Genomic DNA, 24,032 nt, shown 5'->3' with positions numbered 1-24,032 from the left:
CTGAATATAATAAATGACAATAGTATTATTATCAGATCATAAATTTCATTATTATCCATATATATGCTACTCTTTTTCAGCCATGCCATACACCCGTTACCTTCCCCTGCATGTTTTAGGAGTTCTCTCCCTTTCTCTGTGTTGTTTCTGCGCCCTGCTGAACTTCTCACGAGGCGTCCACATCATAAATGATACTCATGCACACATGGACACAGTAAGTTGATGAGATATTAGCTACTGCTAGAATATTGGCCATTTTGCTTTAGTCATTCATGACAATGTTGAATGTCGATTATCGTAAAGTGAGTATTTGTTTTGAATAATTCATATGCATATACAGAAAAAAATAATACAGTCCATTGTTTTGATTTTGCGTGAGTCAGAAAAATTGTGTCACATCACTGGACTTTCGGCCCAAAGTCAAAGCTTGATTTGAAAAGAAAAACATCACAAAAACATGCTTTTATAATAAATTCATCAAATAAATTGTAAATGACTTATATTTGCCTAATGATTGACTCTGGGCTAGGGGCTACTAACTCCATCCATTTGTATGCCCTAAGTCCATAATGCTACCTTAAATTTGTAACCAACTTGAAACCATTGTAAACAAGGTTGTGTCCTAAATGTCCCATTTGCTATAGATGTCTTAATCAAGCTATTGGTGCTTACTTAGTGCTTTTTAATCTTGACTTTTTGAAGAATAAGGGTGCTATACTACCCTCCCCGGTGTCTGCAACAGCGTCTGTGTCAGGTAAAAGTTTAAAGGCAAGTTGCCATTCCCACTTTTAACTCCAATAGTGAATACTTTTCATTCAATTCACTTTAAACTTCACACAGCTGTTCAGGACCATCACACAATGAGGTTACATAACTCCATATTTTCCTAAATATAAATTATTGCCTCTGATTGAAATTATGGCGGCTGATTGGCTTAGGAACTTAGATTAAAGTTTTAAGGCACATTTTTTCTGGTTTAAGTTTTAGGGCAAGATGGGATTTTCACTAATTTCTTTTACACCCTTCTTTCAATTGACTTAATAATTCACACAGTTGTTTACGGCCATCACACAATTAGATTACATAACTCTATATTATCTATAAAATACAAATAATGGACTTGTGGCTATGCTTTGTGTGCTCACTCTGTGAAATATATTATGATCCTACACTGAAACAAACAATTATCCTTTATGTATGGTTGTTTCAGACATTTGATATTGACCACTACCAGACTGGTTTCACCTTCATTGTTAGTTGTTTCCTGTCCCTCTACCAGGTAACGGGTTTCTCCACGATCTTATCATTTTTATGTATCGTACTATATGTCACTATTTGCATTAATTTTCAATGAAAGTACAATTGTACCTGAGAGTCACAACAATAGATTTTGGCACACATTATTTTTGAAGGGCTGCAGGCAGACTGAGAGTTTTTAGACAAACTGAAAATTCTAAGAATTTGTTGTGCAAAACCATTATCGTAGCCCTCGAGCAGGGAGATTTGTTAAAATCCTTGTATGCTAAGGTGTTTTAGGCATCAAAATCCATCCAAGTCACTTTTACAGTTAGGGGTTTATGCACCTGTCAAAATTTCATTGTCAGAATCCCTGTACATGCTCGCCATCCAACTGTTGGTACAAAACAATGAAAATTACATTATAATTTGATATAAAATTATTTCACAGTAACGATTGTATTCATTTTTTTTAGCATGAAATGAAGAACCTGTAATTTTTTCCATAACAATCAAATAATCTGGGCTTGCTGTTAACTTTGTTGGGGATAATCATGCAAAGCTTGAAATATGTGGGTAACCATTGTTAAAAAAAAGCATTAATATGTTGTTACCTTCAGGCATATCTGATCTGCTATCCCCATAAGAGACGAGCGGCGCTGGCATGTGCGACCCTCAGCAGTATATGTGTCTGCCAACTCTACCTTTATGAGCAGAGGAGTGTACTTGGACTAGGCTTCCACATTATGGTTGCATGCTACGGGACATTTGTGATAGTTACGCGGAAAATGCAATCCAAGTTGCCACAGTATACATTGTGATAGAAATATTTATATTCTTATAATTGGTTATTAGCTTGACTATTTGAAAAATAATAAGGCTTTACTACTTGCTCCGGCATCGGTGTCAGAGTCAGCTTTGGCTTCTGGTTAAAGTTTTAAGGCAATTTGACATTTTCACTTATAACTCCAATACCCTTCATGCAATTCACGTTGTACTTCACCCAGATGTTCAGGACCATTACACAATGAGGTTACATAACTCCATATTATCATAAACACAAATTATGGCCCTTGATTGACTAAGGAACTTACCGTAGGTTAAAGTTTTATGGCAGGTTAAAATTCTAGGGCAAGTTGGGATTTTTATTAATTACTTGTATACCCTTCATTCAATTGATTTAATACTTCACACAATTATTGACGACCATTTTGCAATTAGGTAACATCACTCCATATTAACCCTGAATACAAATTTTGGCCCTTGATTTTTGACAAAAGATAGTGACCAAACTTGATATATAGGAAGAGTTTATGGAGACCTTTCATGGGACTGCGTGTAGGGCCCCTAGGGTCAAGGTCACTGTTACTATAAATAGAAAAATGGTTGTTACAGAATATTGCGACCAAACTTGGTATATATAAAAAGTTTATAGAGAACTTTAATGGGATTGTGATTGGAGCCCTGAGAGTCATGGTCAAGGTCACAGTCACTGTTGCTAAAAATATAAAAATAGTTAGTTGTGAAAAACTTAAGTTAGGGTTGACATATTGTGATCAAACTTGGTGTATAGGAAGAGTTTATAGAGACCTTTAATTGGATTGCTTTGGGTGGGCCCTAGGGTCTAGCTCACCGTTATTAAAATAGATAACTGTTTGGTACTAGTAACTTAAGTTAGGGTTGACATATTGTGACCAAACTTGTCATGTAGGAAGAGTTTATGGAGGACTTCCATTGGATTGTGTTTGGGGCCCCTAGCGTCAAGGTCAAGGTCACTGTTACTAGAGTTTAAGTCAGGATTTAAAAAGGGCAGGGTGCTGCAATAAAGGGACAGGGTGCTTAGGGTTAAAAGGGCATATTGAAATGGGCTATGAACTTGAACTTTTTAAATTTGGCAGAAAATGTTTTTAATTGTATTTAATTGAAGTAAAATTAGGTTTCAACTGCCAGATATGTTATGTTTGTATGTATTTGTAATCTTATTTTAAGTATTAAACAAAACAAAGAGAAATATTTGACAGTCATTTAATTCTATGATTGCAGAAGGGTGCACATGCTGGTCTCCATATGGGTAGAAGGGAAAAAGGTGTAGCACCCTTCCAAAACTCTTCTGACAGCTTAAACCCTGCTGTTACTAAAATGAAAAAAAAGTTGAAACTGAATCTTACAACAAAGTCTAAAGTTCTTCTGTCAATCATTGAAAACCTGGTTTTGTTGCATGGCAGCATTTTTATTTGACTTATTTTTTATTGCTTTTGACAGACACATATACATAAATTTCTAAAACAAAGTGGCGTTTAGTCAAGCACACTGTCCTACTTAAACTCTTGTTAGTAGTAAATTCCTGTAAATTGTTAAGATTTGTTGTAATGTAATGTAATGTAGACAGCTGTATTTATATAATTGATTTCAATTACTTGTAAGAGCATTCTTTAACTTAGAAAATTGTAGTTAGTAATTTATTTCAAATATTCAATCAAATTTGCCGCAAATACTGCATTTCCTTAATTTCTGTTTCCTTTGATCAACAGAATACATATTGATAATATCTAAGAAATATAACACACAATTGAGGGTCATATGATATTATAAGGATCGGAAAGCAACTTTACAGGTGCATATGGACTGAGGTGTTAGCCATTCGATTACGATTCAATATCTGTTGCTCTTCATTTGTTTTATTGACCGTCTGGCCATGTCTACTTGCCATAATTTTTCACCAATGTGAAAATCAGAAAGCCGCTCTCATCAGTTTTATGAAGTCAATGGTCCATAAAATATTTTTTTACAGGCTGGACTGGCCTATTATATTCGCTGGACCGCTGACGTCATAAAAGAAGAATTTTAGTAAAATACAGTGTTATATGGACCGAATGATTTTATAAATACAAAGATTTGACACATATATGTAAAGTATACTATTTAAGGAATGAATTGCGGGGTTGATGTCATTATCGGGGTATGAACGCAATTGGGTTGGTCAATGTGTGTGGAGTCCGAAGGACACAATACAACCAATAACAAGATCTGACCTGCAGACACAATACAACCAATAACAAGATCAATAGCTTTCATTATATTGTTATGCAATGAATTATGATCCGAACATATCCGAAGATGTTGCGTTCATAATAATAATAATAATAATAATATCTTTATTTTAAGAAGGTGACATATTAAGATCATGTACAAAACTACAGAATCTTATTTTCGATATGGCCCTCTGAAACAGAATGAAAATATGGCAAATAATCATAAGACAAACATGAAGACGATGCTAACAACGATGACGATGATGATGATGATTATAAGTATGCTGTTGATGCTGACGATAATGATGCATATGATGACATGATGATGATGTTGAATCAATATTAGACAGATACTCTCAGTTAAATATAATTATGAATAAAACATCACAATTTGTATAATCACAAGTTTCCTATGAGGTACTGTTTGACCTTTATTTTATACGTATTAAAGTTTTTTGATTCTCGTATTTCCAAAGGTATATTATTCCAAACAATTCTGCTGTAATATGTAAACGATGCTTTCATATAATTAGTACGAGGTCTAGTTTGTAAAACAATATCTTTGTGTGCCATTGATCTTAGCATATATACATTATTGTCTGAAACTGTTACTAATTCTGACATATATGATGGAGCCATGCTATTCAACGTCTTGTAAACTAATACTGCTGCGTGGTATTTACATCTATCCGAGAAGTTTAGCCATCTATTGATGAACACAATTGCCGAAAGGCAGTTCATTTAAGGAATGGAAGTTGAGGTGTAAATATATATATAAATGTATGGATGGGAATGGGAACATGATCATTCTGGCCAAAAATGACATTTTGAGATATTGTAACCTATTATATATATAAAGCATTCTATTTTTATCCCAATTGTGTTACAAATACATTTCAAACAGATTTGAAATTTAAAAAAGTTTTTATTAAATGATATATGTTGAATAATTGCTTATAACTATACATGTTCTTTTAAAGTAAGTGATACTTAAGATACAGCTTTTGTGTATAGTTTTTTCATGTCTGTAGACAAAAGTTAATTCACCCAGCTGGAAGTAGTTTGTTATTGGTCCCAGCCCCAAGGTAGATAAAAGTTTGTTTTTTTAATATCAAGGGGCTATAACAGGAGCTGCTCAGTACCCATTGAGACAAACTATTGTGTGTTGTAAGTATTGATTGATAATGAATTACATTGTACTAATGTAAAAATCATGGAATACATGCAATATATGAGTCATACTAAATAGAAATTGAATGTATGCTTTCATTGATTTATAGAGATTTATCAGTGAAATAAAAATGCTATTTCACTGCTGTAACAAACATTGAAATAACGTTTTGATTTGTTTTACTGTTTTGAAATTGAAGCTTTGTCTCGTTTTTAAATCAAACCTTAGCGTGTTCAGGGCTAGGACACAATTTCAATGATGTCATTTCTGAAATAACGTTTCCTTCGCATACAATTTAGCTTGCATTTTGGAAAAACTACTACAAAATGTGATTTTTATGCTTCCCAAAGGGAGAGCATTTAATTGCCGCTATGTCCTTCCGTCCATCACACTCTTGTCTGAAAAATATACTCAAAACTACTGATGGGATTGAAATAAAACTGATATGTAGAAAGATGGCAATGAGAGGAAGTGCAGTGCACAAGAACCATAATCCATCATGTATATTTATTAAGTTATCTCCCCTTAACCATGTTTTTCAAAATTGGTGCTTGTCCGGGCCATAAATTTGGTTTCAAGATAGATGGCAGTGAGTGGAACCACAGTGCTTAAGCACCATAAACCTATCATGTATAATAAGGTAGCACACCCCTAATGAAAACCTCAAGTTGAAAGTCTTTAAATTTAATGCCTATGTTGTTAAGCACAGGACTACAAATCTTTTGAGGGTTTCAAGGTAGTGGTTCAAATCCATCCAGAAGCTTTTTTTCCCTTTTTTTCCTTTAGCAAACAGTTTTACAGGTGGGATTGAAATAAAGCTTGGAATATAGATTGATGGCAATGAGAGGAAGTGCAGTTCACAGTCACTAAATCTTATCATGTATATTAAGGTAGCACACCCCTTATGAAAACCTCCGCTTGAAACTCTTCAATTTTAATGCTGTAGTCTATGTTGTTAAGCAGAAGACTACAAATCCTTTGGGGGTTTTAAGGTAGCGGCTCAATCTATCCAAAAGCATTTTTAGCTTGACTGTTCGAAGAATAAGGAGAGCTATACTTCTCACCATTGCGTCGGCGTCACACCTTGGTTATGGTTTTGCATGTAAGCACCTCTAAGTCATTATCTCAGTAAATACATCATTTATTGCATTGAAACTTGGGATATGTATTCCCAACTATCTAACCTACGGTACTAAATTAATGAAGTTAGATAACAATTATTTAAAAATAATGCAAAAAAATGGGCCTTTATTATTTGACTTAGAAATTCTGTTTTGCATGTAAGCACACATAGGTTAATATCTCAGCAACTACTTTATGTATTGCATTAGGACTTTATACAATGGTACTTAACCATCCAACTTACTTAATTGACCATGTTAGATAACTCTAGTTTGCATTTAATGCAAATAATTGCCCTTTATTATTCGACTTAGAAATTCTGGTTAAGGTTTTGCATGTAAGCACACAGAGGTTAATATCTCAGCAACGATTTGATGTATTGCATTGAGACTATACAATGGTAGTCAACCATCCAACCTACTAAATTAACCAAGTTAGATAAATCTAGTTTACATTTAATGCAAATAATTGCCCTTTATTATTCGACTTAGAAATTCTGGTTAAGGTTTTGCATGTAAGCACACAGAGGTTAATATCTCAGCAACGATTTGATGTATTGCATTGAGACTTTATACTATGGTAATCAACCACCCAACCTACTTGAATAACCAAGTAAGATAACTTTTTTTGCAAATAATGGCCCTTTATTATTGGACTAAGAATATTATTGTATACAACCTATAATCCATTTATGTATTGCATGGCATTTCCATTAAGTCTGTATTTCATTAAAGGCTGAATTTTTTTTTTGAATTTCACACAAATCCTTGCTGGCATTCTAATCTAATTTTACAGTGATCCATGCATGTTTCGCCAAAACTTTTCAATCCTCGCACTGAAAAGCGGTGGAATAGTTGAGCGCGCTGTCTCTGTGAGAGCTCTTGTTTTCTTTTTTTGTTTCAGTAGCTTACATTTTTTTATAGACCTGGTCAGTGTGTGTATACCACGTGATAAATTGCGTCATAAATGCTGCGTCGGAAGACAAAATTTTGCTTCGAATGAAGACTTAAAACAAAGATAACGTCACTATCTCTTCACCATTTTAGATGAAACATAGCGCAGTCTACGCCGCGAACGGAGCCCCGCATTCGGTCTTTTACCAGAGTTTGAGAGTTTAGTTTCTTAAAACACTTCGACAAATCTTTTAACAATACGGCCGTCTGACGGAGCACTGTCAAAACATTATTTTGGAATCAGGTATGTCGAAGTGTTTGATGAAACTAATCACCTTATCAAACTCCGGTAATTAAACGAAGACGGGGCTCATTAAGCGGCATGGACTGTGCTTTGTTTCATTTAAATTGGTATAGTTCAATAGTTTCCAATATAACCTCAAGATTTTCCGCTATTATAATTCCATTTTCAGGACTTCTTTTACTTTGATAAAACTTTGCCTTTTGGAGCGTCGATCAGCTGCGCAACATTTGAACGTTTCGCAACGATTGTAGAACATTGTGTTAAATGTCGATTGTCATCGGGTTTGTTGATACACTACCTAGATGATTTCCTGGGTGGAGATGGGTCAAGATCCGCCTGTTCGCAGGTGATGAACACGTTTGAAAACACCATGCATCAACTTAATGTACTCATGGCTTCTGATAAGACGGAAGGCCCAGCGGAAGTTCTTGTTTTTCTGGGTTTGGAATTAGACACTAGGCAAATGGTGATTCGGGTCCCAGGGGATAGTCAATGAGGTCATATCTAAAATCCAGGCTATACTCCAGAGAGAAAAGGCAAAGCGAAGGAAATTCAATCCCTCATCGGCTCCCTCATTTTTTGTTGCAGGGTAATTGTGGCCGGGCGCCCTTTTGGATACGTCTCATTACGCGATATCATATGTGGTTTCTCCAAGCCATTATGTTCGAATTTAAAAAAAAAGCAGTGAGGTTAGAGCTGGCTTTGTGGCTCTGGTTCTTTGAGAGATTTAGCGGCGTAGTGTAGCCACAAACTCGACACTCACAACATAAAATTCCTATTAATAGTAACAAATGTCGCCTGCCGATTTACCACCAAAAATATAGTTTGATAAAGTGCAGACTATATAAATTGCAAGCTATGTTTCAAATGACCGAGGTAGATTTGACAAAGCAAGAAGCAATCATAACGCAATATCTATTTAAATCATTTAATCTGTTGAACTTAGATAAAGATAACATTAAAGTAGTATCCCTGCGCCAAAAATGATCATCGAAACGTAAACAAAGAATTACTATCCACTCAAAGCGCATCATTCAATCACGTGACACAATAATGAAGCCAAGTGAATTTACAGTAGAAGAGAGATAATCCTGTAATGAGATAATGCGGTAAGTTAATCAGATTTGTCTCCCTTGCCCTTGTAAAGAATAAGCGGGAAATCTCAAGCTTGATTGATTGTCGTGCGCAGTTGAAGTCTACAGATATGTTTGTTTTACTTTGTTTTAGAAAACTTGATTGTTTTACTTAGATAGATAGATAGATAGATAGATAGATAGATAGATTAGATAGATAGATAGATAGATAGATAGATAGATAGATAGATTTATTCGTGCATAGATATATATGCCATAGTAACAAACCAAATATCTCATAAAGTTACAACACAGACTGATTAACAAAGTATTAGTGATGATATCTATACTAAAGCACAACATCATTAGAATGCTTCAAATGGATACATACGTGCGTTAATAAAGATTTAATTCAATGTGACAAATATATAACACAGGATAACCCATTAAAGTTATTCAACTTATTTCCAATGGGGTCCTTATGACAAATAGAATTATTTGCCAAAATCTCAGTTGTAAGCTGTTTAAATTAGGTTTTCTTATACAAAAATAACATGCATGTTATCTTGACCAGTTAAAGAATGATTAAATGTTTGAGATCGAACTTTTACAGTTATAATGCAACCGACTGTTAAAACCATATGACACTTTAGCATAATATGACAAAAATCTTTGAACTGATATGCAAAATTAAATGAATAACAATTAATAAAATAGGAAATCTTCCATTTCTGCACATTTCATACCAACAATGAGATGTGATTTCACTTCTTTTTTAAAAGTATGCTTATTTTTCAATTCTTTTAACTTTATTGGAAGACTGTTCCAGTCCTGGATTGCTTGATTAAAGAAAGTATTTAATATAAAACTGTCAGCCTGTGGCACTTTAAAATTTCCAGCACTATGTCTACTGTTGTAAGAATGTGTGGATGAGACTAAAGTAAAATGTTCATGTTAGTATGATGGGCATTTGCTATTAAAGATTTTATGTACATGGTTTAGTCGTAGTTGCTTTATCTTATTTTCTATATTAAGCCATCCAATATCACTGAAAGCCGAGACTTACTTGGAATCTGATGTTCTGATGGCTAGTATTGATTTGCATTTGTAGTCTTTTGTGTTTGTCTTGGGTTAGCAATGGATTGGAATGATCATTATTTCATACAGCTGCATTTATTTAGTTTTGTCATGTACTTTCACGACATCAGCAGATTTTAAACGAGAATGCCAGTTCCGTGATATTCTTTTAGCCTCTTTCCATATACTAATATGTGGGTTTGGTTACAGATGGTAACATGCATGGATAACAGAAGTCACCATGGGGGTACGAGGGAGTAGGAGTGTTTGATTCCATAAATCAGTAAGTTCCATGTCAATGTTTTGTTTTATGATGTACTGTGTTGTTGTTGTAATCGCTTGTATTATATATGTGTTTTATATGCTTGAGCCATTTAATTTAATCTGTCACTGCACACGATTAAATCATATAAGATATTAGACTGTTTACGATGTTAACTTATAAACATGTTAGTATTCATTATCTTATGAGTGTTTATATTTATATTTTCAGAACGCTCCGATATCTACATTCGATTATGTTGAATATAGAGATATTGAAGAACACTGTTTGTTGTTTGAACTATCAAACTGCTACATATGGTAACCTGGGCATATAGGAATTGCAAATGTATTCTCATCTTAAAACCTGGAATGACCTAGAAAGCAACAATGGTCTCATTGATCTCAATGATCGCACAGTTTCCATGCTAAAAACATCACGCGATAGCCCACGTGGGAATAACAAACGCACGCATGACAGGCACGTACTAAAGTGCTGACGAGTTACCTGACGATATAGAAATAAAAGAGAGTTGCTGACCATATAGACAAATGATGGATAAAAAGTTTTGAAATGAAAGATTTTATGCTTACTTTATTATATATATATATATTTACACTTTTTATAGTGTACGTATAGACGGATGTTTGTGCATTTATTTTTGAAAATGGAATTTTATTGAAATGAATCGATTTCTATTTTTGCTGGTTTGGTGTAAATATGAGAAAATATCGAGGATTTAATAACTTTTTTAGGTGTTTCATCTACAATTGTTTGAAATCAATTATTTAGATTTTCATCATTTTAATTAAGAAACTATTTCTCTTTAATCTGTTGTATTTTCGAAGTTGTTTTGTGAATAACAAGCCAAACATATGCAAACTCTTTCTTATGAGTAAAGTTTGATTAGTATATATATACTCATATGTAACACCAAATGATGGAGTTCAGATTGGATTGGTTACATTCTCCGTCCTTGTTTGCCTTCTTACACAGCGACATTAATTTTTATTGTCATTAAAATATTAATTTTTCATTTACCATCATGCTTCAATACACCTGGGGCGGCCCATGTGGTTGTTTTACACGGGGACTCTTAGATTCGATGTGCAACATATCAGCACCTTATTAATACACACATGATCGTGAATCATAATGGTGAAAACCCGTATAAAACCCTGTTCATGCAGCGCTATCAGCGCTTTGATTCACGATCGTTTTTGGTTGTCGAATGAGGATGTACAATTTTTCTCTGAAAGCGCAGGAGGGCAAGGTCGTGGTTTCGGTTTGTTTTTTCAGGGTCAGTCGTTAGCAGCGATTTGGCCTGACGGATGGCAAAACGAGGGTATAACAAAAGACATCACAGTCCTTGAAATATTTCCTATTTTAGTAGCTACAAGTATCTGGGGCCTTAGGAATAAGCGCAGTAGATTTAATTGCGGTAATATTCGGCTGTGGTACAAATTTTAAACATTCTAACGTCAAAATCTGACAGAGTAATGTCCATTGTTAGAACGATTACTATGAAATTACTTCAGTTTAATCTTCTTGTTACAGCTACGCATGTATCAGGCACTAACAGTGGAATATGCGACGCTTTGTCCCGGTTTCAGATGGACAGGTTCAGATGCCTAGCTCCGGAAGCAGACATGGCACCGCAGCTACCTCCGGTACATTTGTGGAACGTCTTCAGCGTGGAGCCGTAGACCTTTTGCGACACGCCATTGCCCCAAACACACAATATACAGAACAGGGGTCAAGGCACTAAGGAGTTACCGTCTGAAACACCCCAAACATCATATAGTAAGGTCCATAACTTACTGTTTTCAAAACAACTGCAGTGCAACTACGATAAGGACATACATGGCTGGCATTAATTACTTCCATAAATAGCAGAATTTTGGGATTTCTCTACAGTTTTTGTTGTAAACAATAAAGGGATGTAGAAGGCCAGGTCGACATTCGGAAGAATCCAACAAAAGGCACACATTCACACTTCGTATTCTCATGTCAATAAGGAAGGCGCTTCCTTTTGTGTGCTATGACGTATTCATTCGAATGGACAATAAGTTAGTTCCTTATTCTGTTTTCCCTTTTCGAACTAGGAATATGGAACTAGTTCCTTACTCCTTATTCAAAATAAATAACTGTTGATATGCATAAAATCACTTCTTTGTTATGTGTTTCGTATTTTCATAACATTTAAACAACTTTGTGAACAACATAATGCACGAACATAGAAAAAGAATCGAATAATGAATAAGTTCCCTATTCCTTATTCAAACTCGAATAAGGAATAAAAACTTTTTAAGTAATACATTTTTTTTCAAATAACTATGCAGAAGTGGTTTACATAAAAAGTTTACAGAAATGCATTGTCTATTCAAGAGAGTTTTAGTGCTTTAAGTGCTTTAAAAACGCTCGAAAATCCGAATAAGGAACAGAATTTACGCAAAGAAAAATCAATTTCAAAGCGCTTAATTTGCTCATTTTTTGACGAAATATCAAAAATTGATTTTATTAAACAATTTAAATAAATGAATCGACTTATTTAAAGGGATGGAGGGTTTCAATTGCTTTATAACGCACAAGAAGTCGAATAAGAAATAAGGAACTAGTTCCCTATTCCTTATTCGAACTCGAATAAGCAAGAGAAACGGGAATTTTCAACTTTTTTAGTAAGACATTTTTTGATCAAATAACTATGCAGAAGTTGTCTACAAAAAAGTTTAAAGAAATGTCAATTCAACAGAGTGTTAGTACTTAAAGTGCTTTAATAACGTACTAAACTCCGAATAAGGAACAGAAATTTTGAAAACGTCAAAAAATTAACTTACTCGTTTTATCACTTTTCGACAAAACAACTATGCAGAAGTTGTCTATACAAAAAGTTTAAAGAAAGGCATCGTCTATTCAAGAGAGTTTTTGTACTTTAAGTGCTTTAAAAACGTACCAAGCTCCGAATAAGGAACAGAAATTTTGAGAACGTCAGAAAATAAACTTACTCGTTTTATCACTTTTCGACAAAATAACTATGCAGAAATTGTCTATATAAAAAGTTTAAAGAAATGCATTGTCTATTCAAGAGAGTTTTGGCGCTTAAAGTGCTTTAAAAACGCTCCAAAATCCGAATAAGGAACATATATATATATATATATATATATATATATATATATATATATATAATATATATATATATATATATATATATATATATATATATATATATATATATATATATATATATATATATTTTAAAAATACTCAATTTTAAAGTGCTTAATTTGCTCATTTTTTGACGAAAAATCAATTGAACATTGATCTTATCAAATAATTTGAATATTTTTTTTGTCTTATTGAGTTGGGTGGAGCGTTTCAAGTACTTTATAATGCACAATACGTCGAATAAGAAATAAGGAGTAAGGAACTAGTATTTTGCATAATACGCTCGATTGATTCGTTGCCAAAAGAGAATTTACGGCTGACATTGGCTACAAAACAATTACAGAGGCCATGCCAAACTCTATTAGCAAAACGGCACCAACGTTTAAGCAGTTATGGCTAATTTGTTGCTTCCGCCGACCACCGACGTTATATATAGGGTTAGACTAATGTTGACCGCTGTAAAAAGATAATGATGTTGAGTTTACCCATCAGAATGATGTTTGTTTCATGCACGGATGGTTCTTGTTAAAATAAGGTACACTAATGCATGGAACTCGTGTGAATTAATGGTTGGGACATCGTGTTTAGGTAGAAGGGCATCATCAGGCCATGTTCGTCGTCAGCAGGCCATATTCGTGGTGGAGAAAATCCGAAAGATAAGAAGGGGTAAGGTGATTTTTGATTTTTAGTTTTACGGCGTTTTCGTCTACGTTCGGATAGATTGTCCCAAAGAAGTTGGTTGAGAAGCCTATCAACATTGCGCAAGTTTTAAACCTGTAATGATTCTTTAGGACCTTATTTGAACTACCTTAATGTCGTTATTTAATCCTCGGATAACAGTTGTCTCACACAGTGTCCACATACTCAAACAGGGATCGACTCAAAGAAAAGTACATTTTCTCTAAGCTGGACCGTGATACCACAAACGTGATAGAATGTTTTAAAACAACACGTTGCCAATGTCTGTTGGTTAGAGCCAATATATGAGAAGTCCGTTTATTATCGTTTGGGATCAAATAAAGAAAAAAATAAAAAAAATACATGCTCTCTAAGCTTCACCGTGATACAACAAACGTAATAAAAAGTATACAATACTTTGCCAAGCTCTTTCGGTCGAAGCCATTATATAAGATGTTCGTTAGAAAAAGTAAGACCTAGATGCTTATGGTTATTGGCTTTGCTTATTTGGGCATTCTGTGTGACCAGAATCGGATGTGGTAGCGTGTTGGGCTTGCGCAAAAATATCATTGATTGTTTTTTCTGGATATAAAGAAACGAGCCACCTCTTGAACCACAACAGGACACGAGAAAGATCATAATTATTTAAGGTTTGAAGGTCAATTAAAGTTTGTTTTACTATAATTGTATTTATCATTGTTGGAGTGTGTTCTCTTTCGTTATTCAAAAAATATGTGTAACCAGTTTAATCCAACGTTGGACAAACTTATTTTGTCAACAAACCAATAATATAATAATTTTATCTGAATTTCTAGAGGATATTTGCAATACAATAAATATTTCATGATGATATCAATTATGAAAAAATACAAATATTTACACTGAACATGTTTGAAGAATTTCACAGTGGTTCATTACAACAATTAAAACATAAGTAATACACTTATAATTAATTATCACAATGAACATACCTGGCCTGTCCTTATCCAGGCATTATATCTTTCAAAGTCTTTAGTATTTCGTATAACTTTAAATCAATTAATATCAAGCGTCTATTCCTTATTCGGTTTTTGGAGCGTTTTAGAAGCACTTTATGCGCTAAAACTCGCTTGAATAGACAATGCATTTCTTTAATCTTTTTGTGAAGACAACTTCTGCATAGTTATTTTGTCAAAAAGTGATGAAACGAGTAAGATAAGTTTTTAGCGTGTTCAAGATTTCTGTTCCGTATTCGGAGTTTGGTACGTTTTTAAAGCACTTGAAGTACAAACACACTCTTGAATAGCCAATGCATTTCTTAAAACTTTTTATGTAGACAACTTCTGCAAAGTTATTTGATCAAAAAATGACTTTCTTAAAAAGTTGAAAATTCACCGTTTCTGTTCCTTATTCGAGTTTGAATAAGGAATAGGAAACTTTTTCCTTATTCCTTATTCAACTAAGTGTGCGTTATAATGTACTTGGAACACTCCATCCCACTCAATAAGACAACGCATTTATTCACATTATTTGATAAGATAAATTTGCAATTGATATTTCGTCAAAAAATTAGCATATGAAGCACTTTGAAATTCAGTATTTTTCGTAAATTCCGACGTCTGTATTAAAACGTTGATAAGCCACGTCAATTTCGCGTTGTATCGGTGACATTGTTTTATTTTCCCTTACCAACATCAAACTTAAACTCTTTAAAATTGCAATGAATTATTTATAACATATATACAGTGACCAAGCGCGGTCAGTGCCGAAAAGTGACTCATGACTTGATCGTCTGTCCCAATTTCTCGAAACTTCTTAAGTCTCTTATATCAGGATTAAGCTAAACCCGCTAATTTTGTCTTTCAATATTTTGCGTTTCATATATTTCTTTAAATGTTTTAATACTTAAGATATGATTTATCGTTACGATTATCACAATAAACCATTTTTCATTTATAAAAAATCACTATAAGTATGTATTTTGGCCAATTGAAATAAGCAAATTAAGCCTGTTAAGCTTAAAAGGTTTCGAGAAATTAGGGCCATAAATTTAAGTCAGATATTAAAACAAATCACACGTTCTTGTTTCATGTTATGGCTTGATATCCTAATACTTATGATAATTAACATTTTGAAAATTTAATCGCATTTGACAATGTTCTTCATCCGAAGTGAAAAAGACAAAACATAAATGACAACAGTCTTGATCTTTCTGTTCCGCCTAGTTTATCATCCCAGATGATGGTGCAGTCCGCCGTCATCATGAGGGGAGCAGGACTTTTAAACCCCAAGACTTTTCAACCCCTTCTCAAAACGAAGACTTTTCAACCCTTAGACTCTTCAACCCCTATTTTAAAGACTTTTCAACGTCTACCTGTTTGGACTTTTCACCCCCTAATTCAAAGACTTTTCAAACCCTAGTTGAACTATTTTAATGGCCAATTTGAAGACTTTTCAACCCCTATATCAAAGACTTTTCAACCACTTTTATTTTTGTCAGCCAGGTGTTGTCTTTTTCATTGTTTTTTGCAAAGAAACAAATTGTTATTGAAATACAATTAAAGATTTGTTTGTCTTATTTGTTACAATTTTCTCCACAAAGTATTGGATGAAATTTACAAAGGCTTTGCCTTGATTTACTAAGCACTAAATGGTTAGTGTTTTTCAATATGCTAAAATATTCCGAACATTAACAATGGTACAGTAAAGTAAGATTTTGATGCCTGGTTACCCCAAACAATTGTTGTATTATTCTAAAAGGGTATTATATATTTCAGCGAATTCACATATATTATGTACAAAGTTCAACAGTCGAAACATTTTTTTGTGGTACCATATTGCTATTTCAGTACAGTTTGATTTTAGTTCTTGATAATGTATTATCTAAAAATTCTGATATTTGGGGTATAAATAAATAAAATATATTTTTTGTTTGGTTTTATATCCAGAAAATCATACACAAAATTTATCAAGCTGCTCATAGTTTGGAATGATGGCCATCAGGGTATTACAACCTTAATTAAATGTCACTTTCAAGTTACTTTAACCTCAATTAAAGGTGTTATGAAGCCCCTTAATCCCTTAGGAATTTATGACCATGTCACATATGTTGCCCATTAATGAATGTGCGACCTTCATTCCATTCTTTAATTGCATTTATGAAAAGACAATACAATGCTTATAGCATTTTTTTTACATATATACCACTTTATAATATAATGTCTTGGTTTTGTTTTAATCTGAGAAATAAAAAAAACATTAAAAAAATCTTATGTTACACTTATGTAACATTTTATCAACACATTTTACAAGCATTTAGCACTTAGTGATGAAAAAACTTTATTCTCTTCCCGAGATTTTTGATAATTGGCATAATGTTTATTCTCTGTGTTAAAATGTTTCATCTTGGCTTGACATATTAAATTATAATTATATGTTATTCTATTCGTAATTTAAAAGCATTTGAAACTCAATCTATAATACATTTCTTACAACTTTGAACTCAATGTATATTTTTGTATTTCTTTAACTTCGTCTGCTAAATCTAGATATTTTGAAATATTATGAAGAATTTTATTTGAAGTTCAACTCATTTTATTGTCCTTTTTATTGATGACAAAATGTTTAAAAAAAAGTGTTTCAAAAAACTAAAACAAAGACAAATGCTGTTTCAATTATTATAGGGAGCAGTACCATGCACATGATATATTGTGTGAGGATCTCCTCAGGGAGATAGGGAAGATTTATGGCTAAGCGACTAAATAGCTAAATGGACAGTCGAGCATTTTTTTTATTTATTTCAATGTAAATATTTAATGAATTATTGTATAATCATGTGTTTCAAGTATGTATATTTTGTATGTATTACATATTTTCTGTCATAATATTTTCTTGATTTTTAAAAGAAAATTCAAAATAAATTGTTTACTGCTGTAGTTAGTTTGTTAAAAAGGTGAGAAATTAAGGGGTTGAAGTCTTCGTTTATTAGGGGTTGAACAGTCTTTGTTTTAGGTGGGGTTGAAAAGTCTTAGCACTTTTAGGGGTTGAATTGACAAAGGGGTTGAAAAGTCTTTGATTTCACAAATGACAAAGGGGTTGAAAAGTCTTTGGGTTGAAAAGTCTGACAGCCATCATGAGGTCGGTCGGTCGGTTAGCCGCTGTCCACGTACTTGTGTGGTTAAGGAGGCCGGGTCATTCCTGAAATATTCCAAGCGATACTGGTGGTTGAAAAATGATTTATGATACAAACAATCATACCATTTTTGAGGAAATAGTTTCCATGGTTCATTGCTTTGACTTAATAATATGGTGTTGCTTTCATGGGACTAGCGTTAAGAAACACGCGTGATATTAGTCTAGCTTTAGTTTACTTGAACCGTGAATATGTGTTACTAGAGTTCCCGATATTTTGACAAGACAAGATAAAATTAGATGATCTTTACTTAATGTCGTTTACATTCAGACAGAGTGACATTAGCTATAAGCTATTGTCGGACCAAACAGGATTATCCAATAACAAACAGATATCCTGTATATAGAGCAGTAATATTAAGACATTCATCGCAAGAGTAATCAAAGCACTGAAAGTGCTGAGGGACGGTACTGCTTAAAGCTGGCAGCAGGAGAGTTACAACTGGTTGTATGAATGTCACATGTGTGGAAAGAGGAGATTGAATCAGACAGTACATCACTCCTAGTCTGGTATTGTTTTGTAGAAGAAAGTTTCTTAAGTGGGAATTCAGGAAAAAAGGGCAGGGTGCAAGGTCAGACTGTGATCTTCTGATGTGCATTGAAAGAGCGCTAATGGGGCATTTGCAAGGGTCAATGTATGTGTGTTGTAACTACTCTCAATACCAATACAAATGGTAAGGGTTGCTTTTATCTCAAATAAGTATCACAATTATGTGTCTGTATTATTTTTAAACTTTTTTGAATTGACATTTTGAATATCAAATATAATTGATAATTATTGATGGAAGCTCTGTCAAACAAAAGGACACAGTGGGGAATAGTAATACAGCAACGAGTCGGGAAAGGGAAGCAGGTCACTGCCTTCTGCTTTTTATGCCTAGCTTAAGCACGGCAATGATAAACAATTGGGTAACAACTAATAGGCTATGACAACAACTATTTTGGCTTTGGTAAGAAGGAAACCACAAAACATGAACACTGAAGTGCATACAGATATAAATTTTATTGATAGGTTGTAAATGTTTTTAATGAATTTCAAAGGAAAAATGTAATCCAAAATAGATTAAAACAATAAAATGTTGAATATGATTTATAAATGGCAGCAAATATAAGAGTATAGCTATTGGAGGTTTTTCATTAGCTGTAGCAGTTAAAATGCTGACAGTGGTGTATGCATATGATGTAGCTGGTTAAATTTACATATCAACAGTCAACAACACCTGTCTTAGACCAATGCCTTAACACCAGCAGTTCAATTTCAGAAAAAAAGAACAAGGTATATGAAAAGGAAACATTCTCTTTTGTGCGTTTTTATAGTTGGTCTATGATTTAATAAAAGTTATTATGCAGTATTTTATTTCATAATCTGAATAGGTCTGTAGTTGAGTCCAATTAATATTACTTATAAAGTATGTCTTTATTTCTCCATAATTATCAATATTATACCAGGGTTTATTAGATCAATTGGGGGTGAACCAAAAGTACCAAAATCAGCAAGTTCAATTTTTCCTTAAAACAGACTGAACTTATGAATTAGGGCTAGTATCAGGGCTTCCGTTAAAGGAAGTTTGGAAGTACATTACTCCCTAGAAATGGGTTAAAACTTCCAAATTGATTCCTTGGAAGTACAAAAACTTCCATAATTTTGAAGAAAACTTTCAAAGTTGAAAGCTTGGAAGTACAAAAAATCAAAGCCTTTTGTTAATATTACTTTTATAGTCATAATTTCAATCAGTTTAAGTGTTTTTAAGTAAAAGGAATTATAATAATATAAGTAAAAGTGAAAATTATTTGATTTTTAATATATTTGTTGAAAAATAGTTGAAAAAGATATTGTATTATGGAGACTTAAACTTCCATATTTTAGTGTAAAACTTCCAAAAGTGGTTCACAGGAAGTTCATACTTCCAGTTTCAAATTCTTAATGAAAGCCCTGGCTAGTATGAGGTAAAAAAATGCAATATTGTAAATGAAAAAATAAATATTTCTATCCCTTTCTCAGCTATGTGTATACACTAAAGAATAGCATGTAGGGGTCCTGTGATTTTTACAAGACACACTCAGAAGCTTTTTTTTTAAATAAATGGAATTTACTCTGTCCAAAAACTCAATTAAAATGTACACTAAGATATGAATTACATAAGTTTTGGACAGTTATTTTTCATCTTGCAATTGTATCATCTGGTGTCCCCTTGAAATGTATTTCAACCATGCCTGAATGACAAAAATGCAAGGTAAAGCTCTAGGAAACAATGGTGTAATATGAAGGCTATATCAAAGGATGGATTTCTTTTAAAAGAATTGAAAAAAAAATACCATTACAATTAACCAGTCTGTAGTGTTATATGAATCTATAATGAACTACTTTGGCGAAATGATAATGTACAGGATATTTGGCTTATCAAAATAACCCCTGTTCTAATAGCAACAACATAAAACCACCACACATACTATTAAATCTGAGGCAAAGTGAAAGTAATGCAATTCATGGAAGATGACGCAGCTGACAATTATCAAATAACATGAATGACAGGAAGAGTATATCCATTATCACACTCTTTTGAGCAGCATTTGTCATTATTTACAATTGAACAAAAAGAAATTTACATAAAATGAGATAAGCACTGAATCATGAGTGAAGTAATAATGTGAAAACAATGAATCTAAATGATACACATGAAAACGCTATAACATTGTAGCAGAAAAAATATGCAATGAGTGAAAATGATTACAATATGTCAACAAGAGCCGTCGTAAGACAGCGGGCTCGACTACGCCGCTTTGACTTAGAATACAATAACGATGTAATAATACCAAGTTTGGTCTCTTTATGTCAAACCTAACTGAAATTATTCGATACATAAGTTGACTTTAATGCTGCCCTCCCACCAGCCCGCCCAAACAAAGTCATTTAAATAACTTGATTTCCCATAATGAAAATGTGGTTAAGAAGGAAATTAGACAAAAATAAAAATCAAAAAAATCAAGGGCCATAATTTGTATTAAGGCTTAAAATGGAGTTATGTTTCTTGTTGTAAGATGGTCTTAAATAATTTTGAATTTTAATAAGTGCATTTAATGAACGGTATAGAGGTTTTTATTAAAATCCCAACTTTTGCTTGCCTAAAACTTTAACCTAAGTCAATCAGGGGCCATAACTTGTATTTAGGATATGGAGTTATGTAACCTCATTGGGTGATGGTCCTGAACAATTGTGTGAAGTATTAAGTCAATTGAATGAAGGGTATAGAAGTTATTAAACAATATCCCAACCTGCCCTAAAACTTTAACCTAAGTTCCATAGTCAATCAGGGGCCATAATCTGTGTAAAGAATAATATGGAGTTATCTAACCTCATTATGTGATGGCTCTGAACAACTGTGTGAAGTATTAAGTCAATTGAATGAATGGTATTGGAGTTTTCAGTGAAAATCCCAACTTGCCCTAAAACTTAACCTGCCCTAAGTCAATCAGGGGCCATAACTTGTATTTAGGATAATATGGAGTTATGTAACCTCATTGTGTGATGGTCCTGAACAACTGTGTGAAGTATTAAGTCATTTGAACAAAGGATATAGAAGTTATTAATAAATATTCCAACATGCCCTAAAACTTTAACCTAAGTTCCATAGTCAATCAGGGGCCATAATCTGTTTAAAGAATAATATGGAGTTAACTAACCTCATCATGTGATGGCCCTGAACAACTTCATGAAGTATTAAGTCAATTGAATGTAGGGTATTGGACTTATAAGTGAAAATCCCAACTTGCCCTAAAACTTTAACCGGACGCCGACGCTGGAGCGAGTAGTATAGCTCACCTATTCTTCGAATAGTCGAGCTAAAAATCATTTATTTATAGGTTAAGCAGTGCATTTGGTTGGGGGAAATCTTGATTTGTTTAAGGCTGTAAACTGCAAAAAGGTTTGTCCAAAAATAATTTCATAGCTGTTAAGGAATGTTTGGAATATGTTTCCATAAGGGAATTAGGTTATTGTTATTTTAATTAATTATCAAGTTGGAAGACATTTCTAGGCAGCTATAAGTAGAGCCTGTTTTTAAACAGTGATTAGACTTCAAACTTAGAAAGAAATGAAAAATATATAGACAATTCAAAGCAGAAATGTCAAGAGGCTTATTGCCGAGTTATCGGAAATAAGACATTGACTGCCCTGTATATATAATGAAGTGTACTAACTATATGATATGAAAATGTTCATAGACAACAGTGGTAGAAATAAATAAAAACACATTCATCTAGATTATCTGTTAATGACACTGGTATGGCAACAGAAATTGAAGTATGTGAACATCAATACAGAGTGAAAAATCGCATGTTAATAAAATCATAGTTTACTTCAAATACAATATCTATGCATAGAGCACTGTCAGATAAGACACAAGTAATAAATGCAATAAATTTGGCACTGTCTGTACATACTGGTCATCTCAAGTTGCAGCAGAATTTATAACACAGGAGTTTATCATTCTTCATTTAGTATAATTGCCTTTCAGACCTTTCTAGTAATGTTTGAATATGAGGAAATTGTAGTTGAAGTAGTATACTGTTCAAGCTGATGATCCAGGTACACAGATAGTTTGTGTTAATGAAGGAAGTTGGTGTAATTTCAATCTGTTCAGTTACATGTTATCTTGACAAATTGGGGGCATTAAAACTGAATTGTTTAAAATAAAAGTGAAGACTTCCTTCTGTTGCCTGTAGGAAGCAAAATCAGCTGGGTGGAAACAGTCAGCATTGTGTCATCTGAAACTCCACCATCCAATCCTCTCTTGGCCTCTTTCACAAAGGTAGCTCAGATTTTCTGCAAATGTTCACATATGCTAATTATAAATTCAAACCTTGAATACTTCAAAATACCTATCAACTAACATATTTTAAACAATCAATAAGAAATACAGCTGAAATTAGAGACAAAATAAAGAATGTATTGTATTTGGCAACGAGTGTTGTTTTTTTCTTTAAAATGTATGATGTATCATCTAGACAAACACAAATCTTAAGCTGAATGAAACAAAAATGAAAAAAAAAATTCAAACAGCATTAATGCTTGTTGTTTTAAGTATGGTTATTGATCTGACAAAAGATCATAGGCTTTTGGACCAAATAAATGACACTCAGCTTAAATTTTCTAGATATCTGATGGTTATTCTAAAATTATCTTCACCTGCATTATCAGTACATTGTTCGTTGTGGTAGTTGTAGTGAATGGTTTGTAGGTGTTGGCAATAACATCAGTAAAGCATAACATCAGTATGTCTCCCGGCCAGACATCTTTCTCCACAGCTTTGAGCCTGATGGTCACAACCTCATTGCGTCTTGAACAGTAAGACCTGGGGTTCTTCCTGCATTAGAAGACAAGAAGAAAATGATTAATAAACTAGGTGATTTACATTAACAGAGAAACACAAAAAATATGTACTAGCACTATACAAAAGCAAAGTTATATACATGTAAGTGGTGGCTGTGTGAAGAAGTTTAGGGCAAACATAGAAACTGATATATCAGCAAGTTGATAGTTAGATATTTTTCAGTAGTTAAATTTATATTTGAAGGTAAAATGGATTGAAAAAATGTATGATATATGAAAGATTCCATACCTGGATTATTTTGCTGGAAACTGACATCCTTGTTATCCTAAAGGAAGACAGTGGCAGCCCTTGCATGTTAACAAACCAGCACCGGATGCATTTGCTGTTCATGCACAACCAAACCGCTATTACATGTAGTGGAATTTCTTGTTCCTAGTCTGCCAAATACTGTCTTTGGATGGTAAAGAGCACTTTTGACCTGCTGAATTTGGTAAGAAATGTTATTCCATCATGGAATGC

The 24,032-nt window shown here is 33.4% G+C and overlaps 1 protein-coding gene and 1 long non-coding RNA gene across 4 annotated transcripts in view; one reads left to right on the top strand and one right to left on the bottom strand.

Annotated features, from left to right (window-relative positions):
- Positions 1–11,208, top strand: part of LOC128229317 (vesicle-trafficking protein SEC22a-like) — a 32,450-nt gene extending 21,242 nt beyond the window's left edge. Inside the window, exons 5-10 of one of the 3 annotated variants that reach the window (XM_052941184.1) lie at positions 81–214; positions 1,211–1,279; positions 1,857–2,044; positions 3,280–3,322; positions 10,119–10,191; positions 10,402–11,208. In XM_052941184.1, the coding sequence (XP_052797144.1) occupies positions 81–214; positions 1,211–1,279; positions 1,857–2,044; positions 3,280–3,322; positions 10,119–10,169 (485 nt within the window). In that variant the 3' untranslated portion in view covers positions 10,170–10,191; positions 10,402–11,208. The remainder of the gene's footprint in view (positions 1–80; positions 215–1,210; positions 1,280–1,856; positions 2,045–3,279; positions 3,323–10,118; positions 10,192–10,401) is intronic. The other 2 variants (XM_052941175.1, XR_008260073.1) reach the window with 2 other exon arrangements.
- Positions 11,209–22,780: 11,572 nt separating this feature from the next.
- On the bottom strand, positions 22,781–23,947 carry LOC128217225 (uncharacterized). Its single transcript, XR_008258211.1, has 3 exons — positions 23,802–23,947; positions 23,369–23,546; positions 22,781–23,005 (listed from the first exon to the last, which is right to left on the bottom strand). It is a non-coding gene; the product is annotated as an uncharacterized LOC128217225 (long non-coding RNA).
- Positions 23,948–24,032: the final 85 nt, after the last annotated feature.

This window comes from Mya arenaria, chromosome 1, assembly GCF_026914265.1.
Source record: "Mya arenaria isolate MELC-2E11 chromosome 1, ASM2691426v1".
In the NCBI taxonomy this organism is placed as follows: domain Eukaryota; kingdom Metazoa; phylum Mollusca; class Bivalvia; order Myida; family Myidae; genus Mya; species Mya arenaria.
This window is presented reverse-complemented; position numbering and strand designations above follow the sequence as displayed.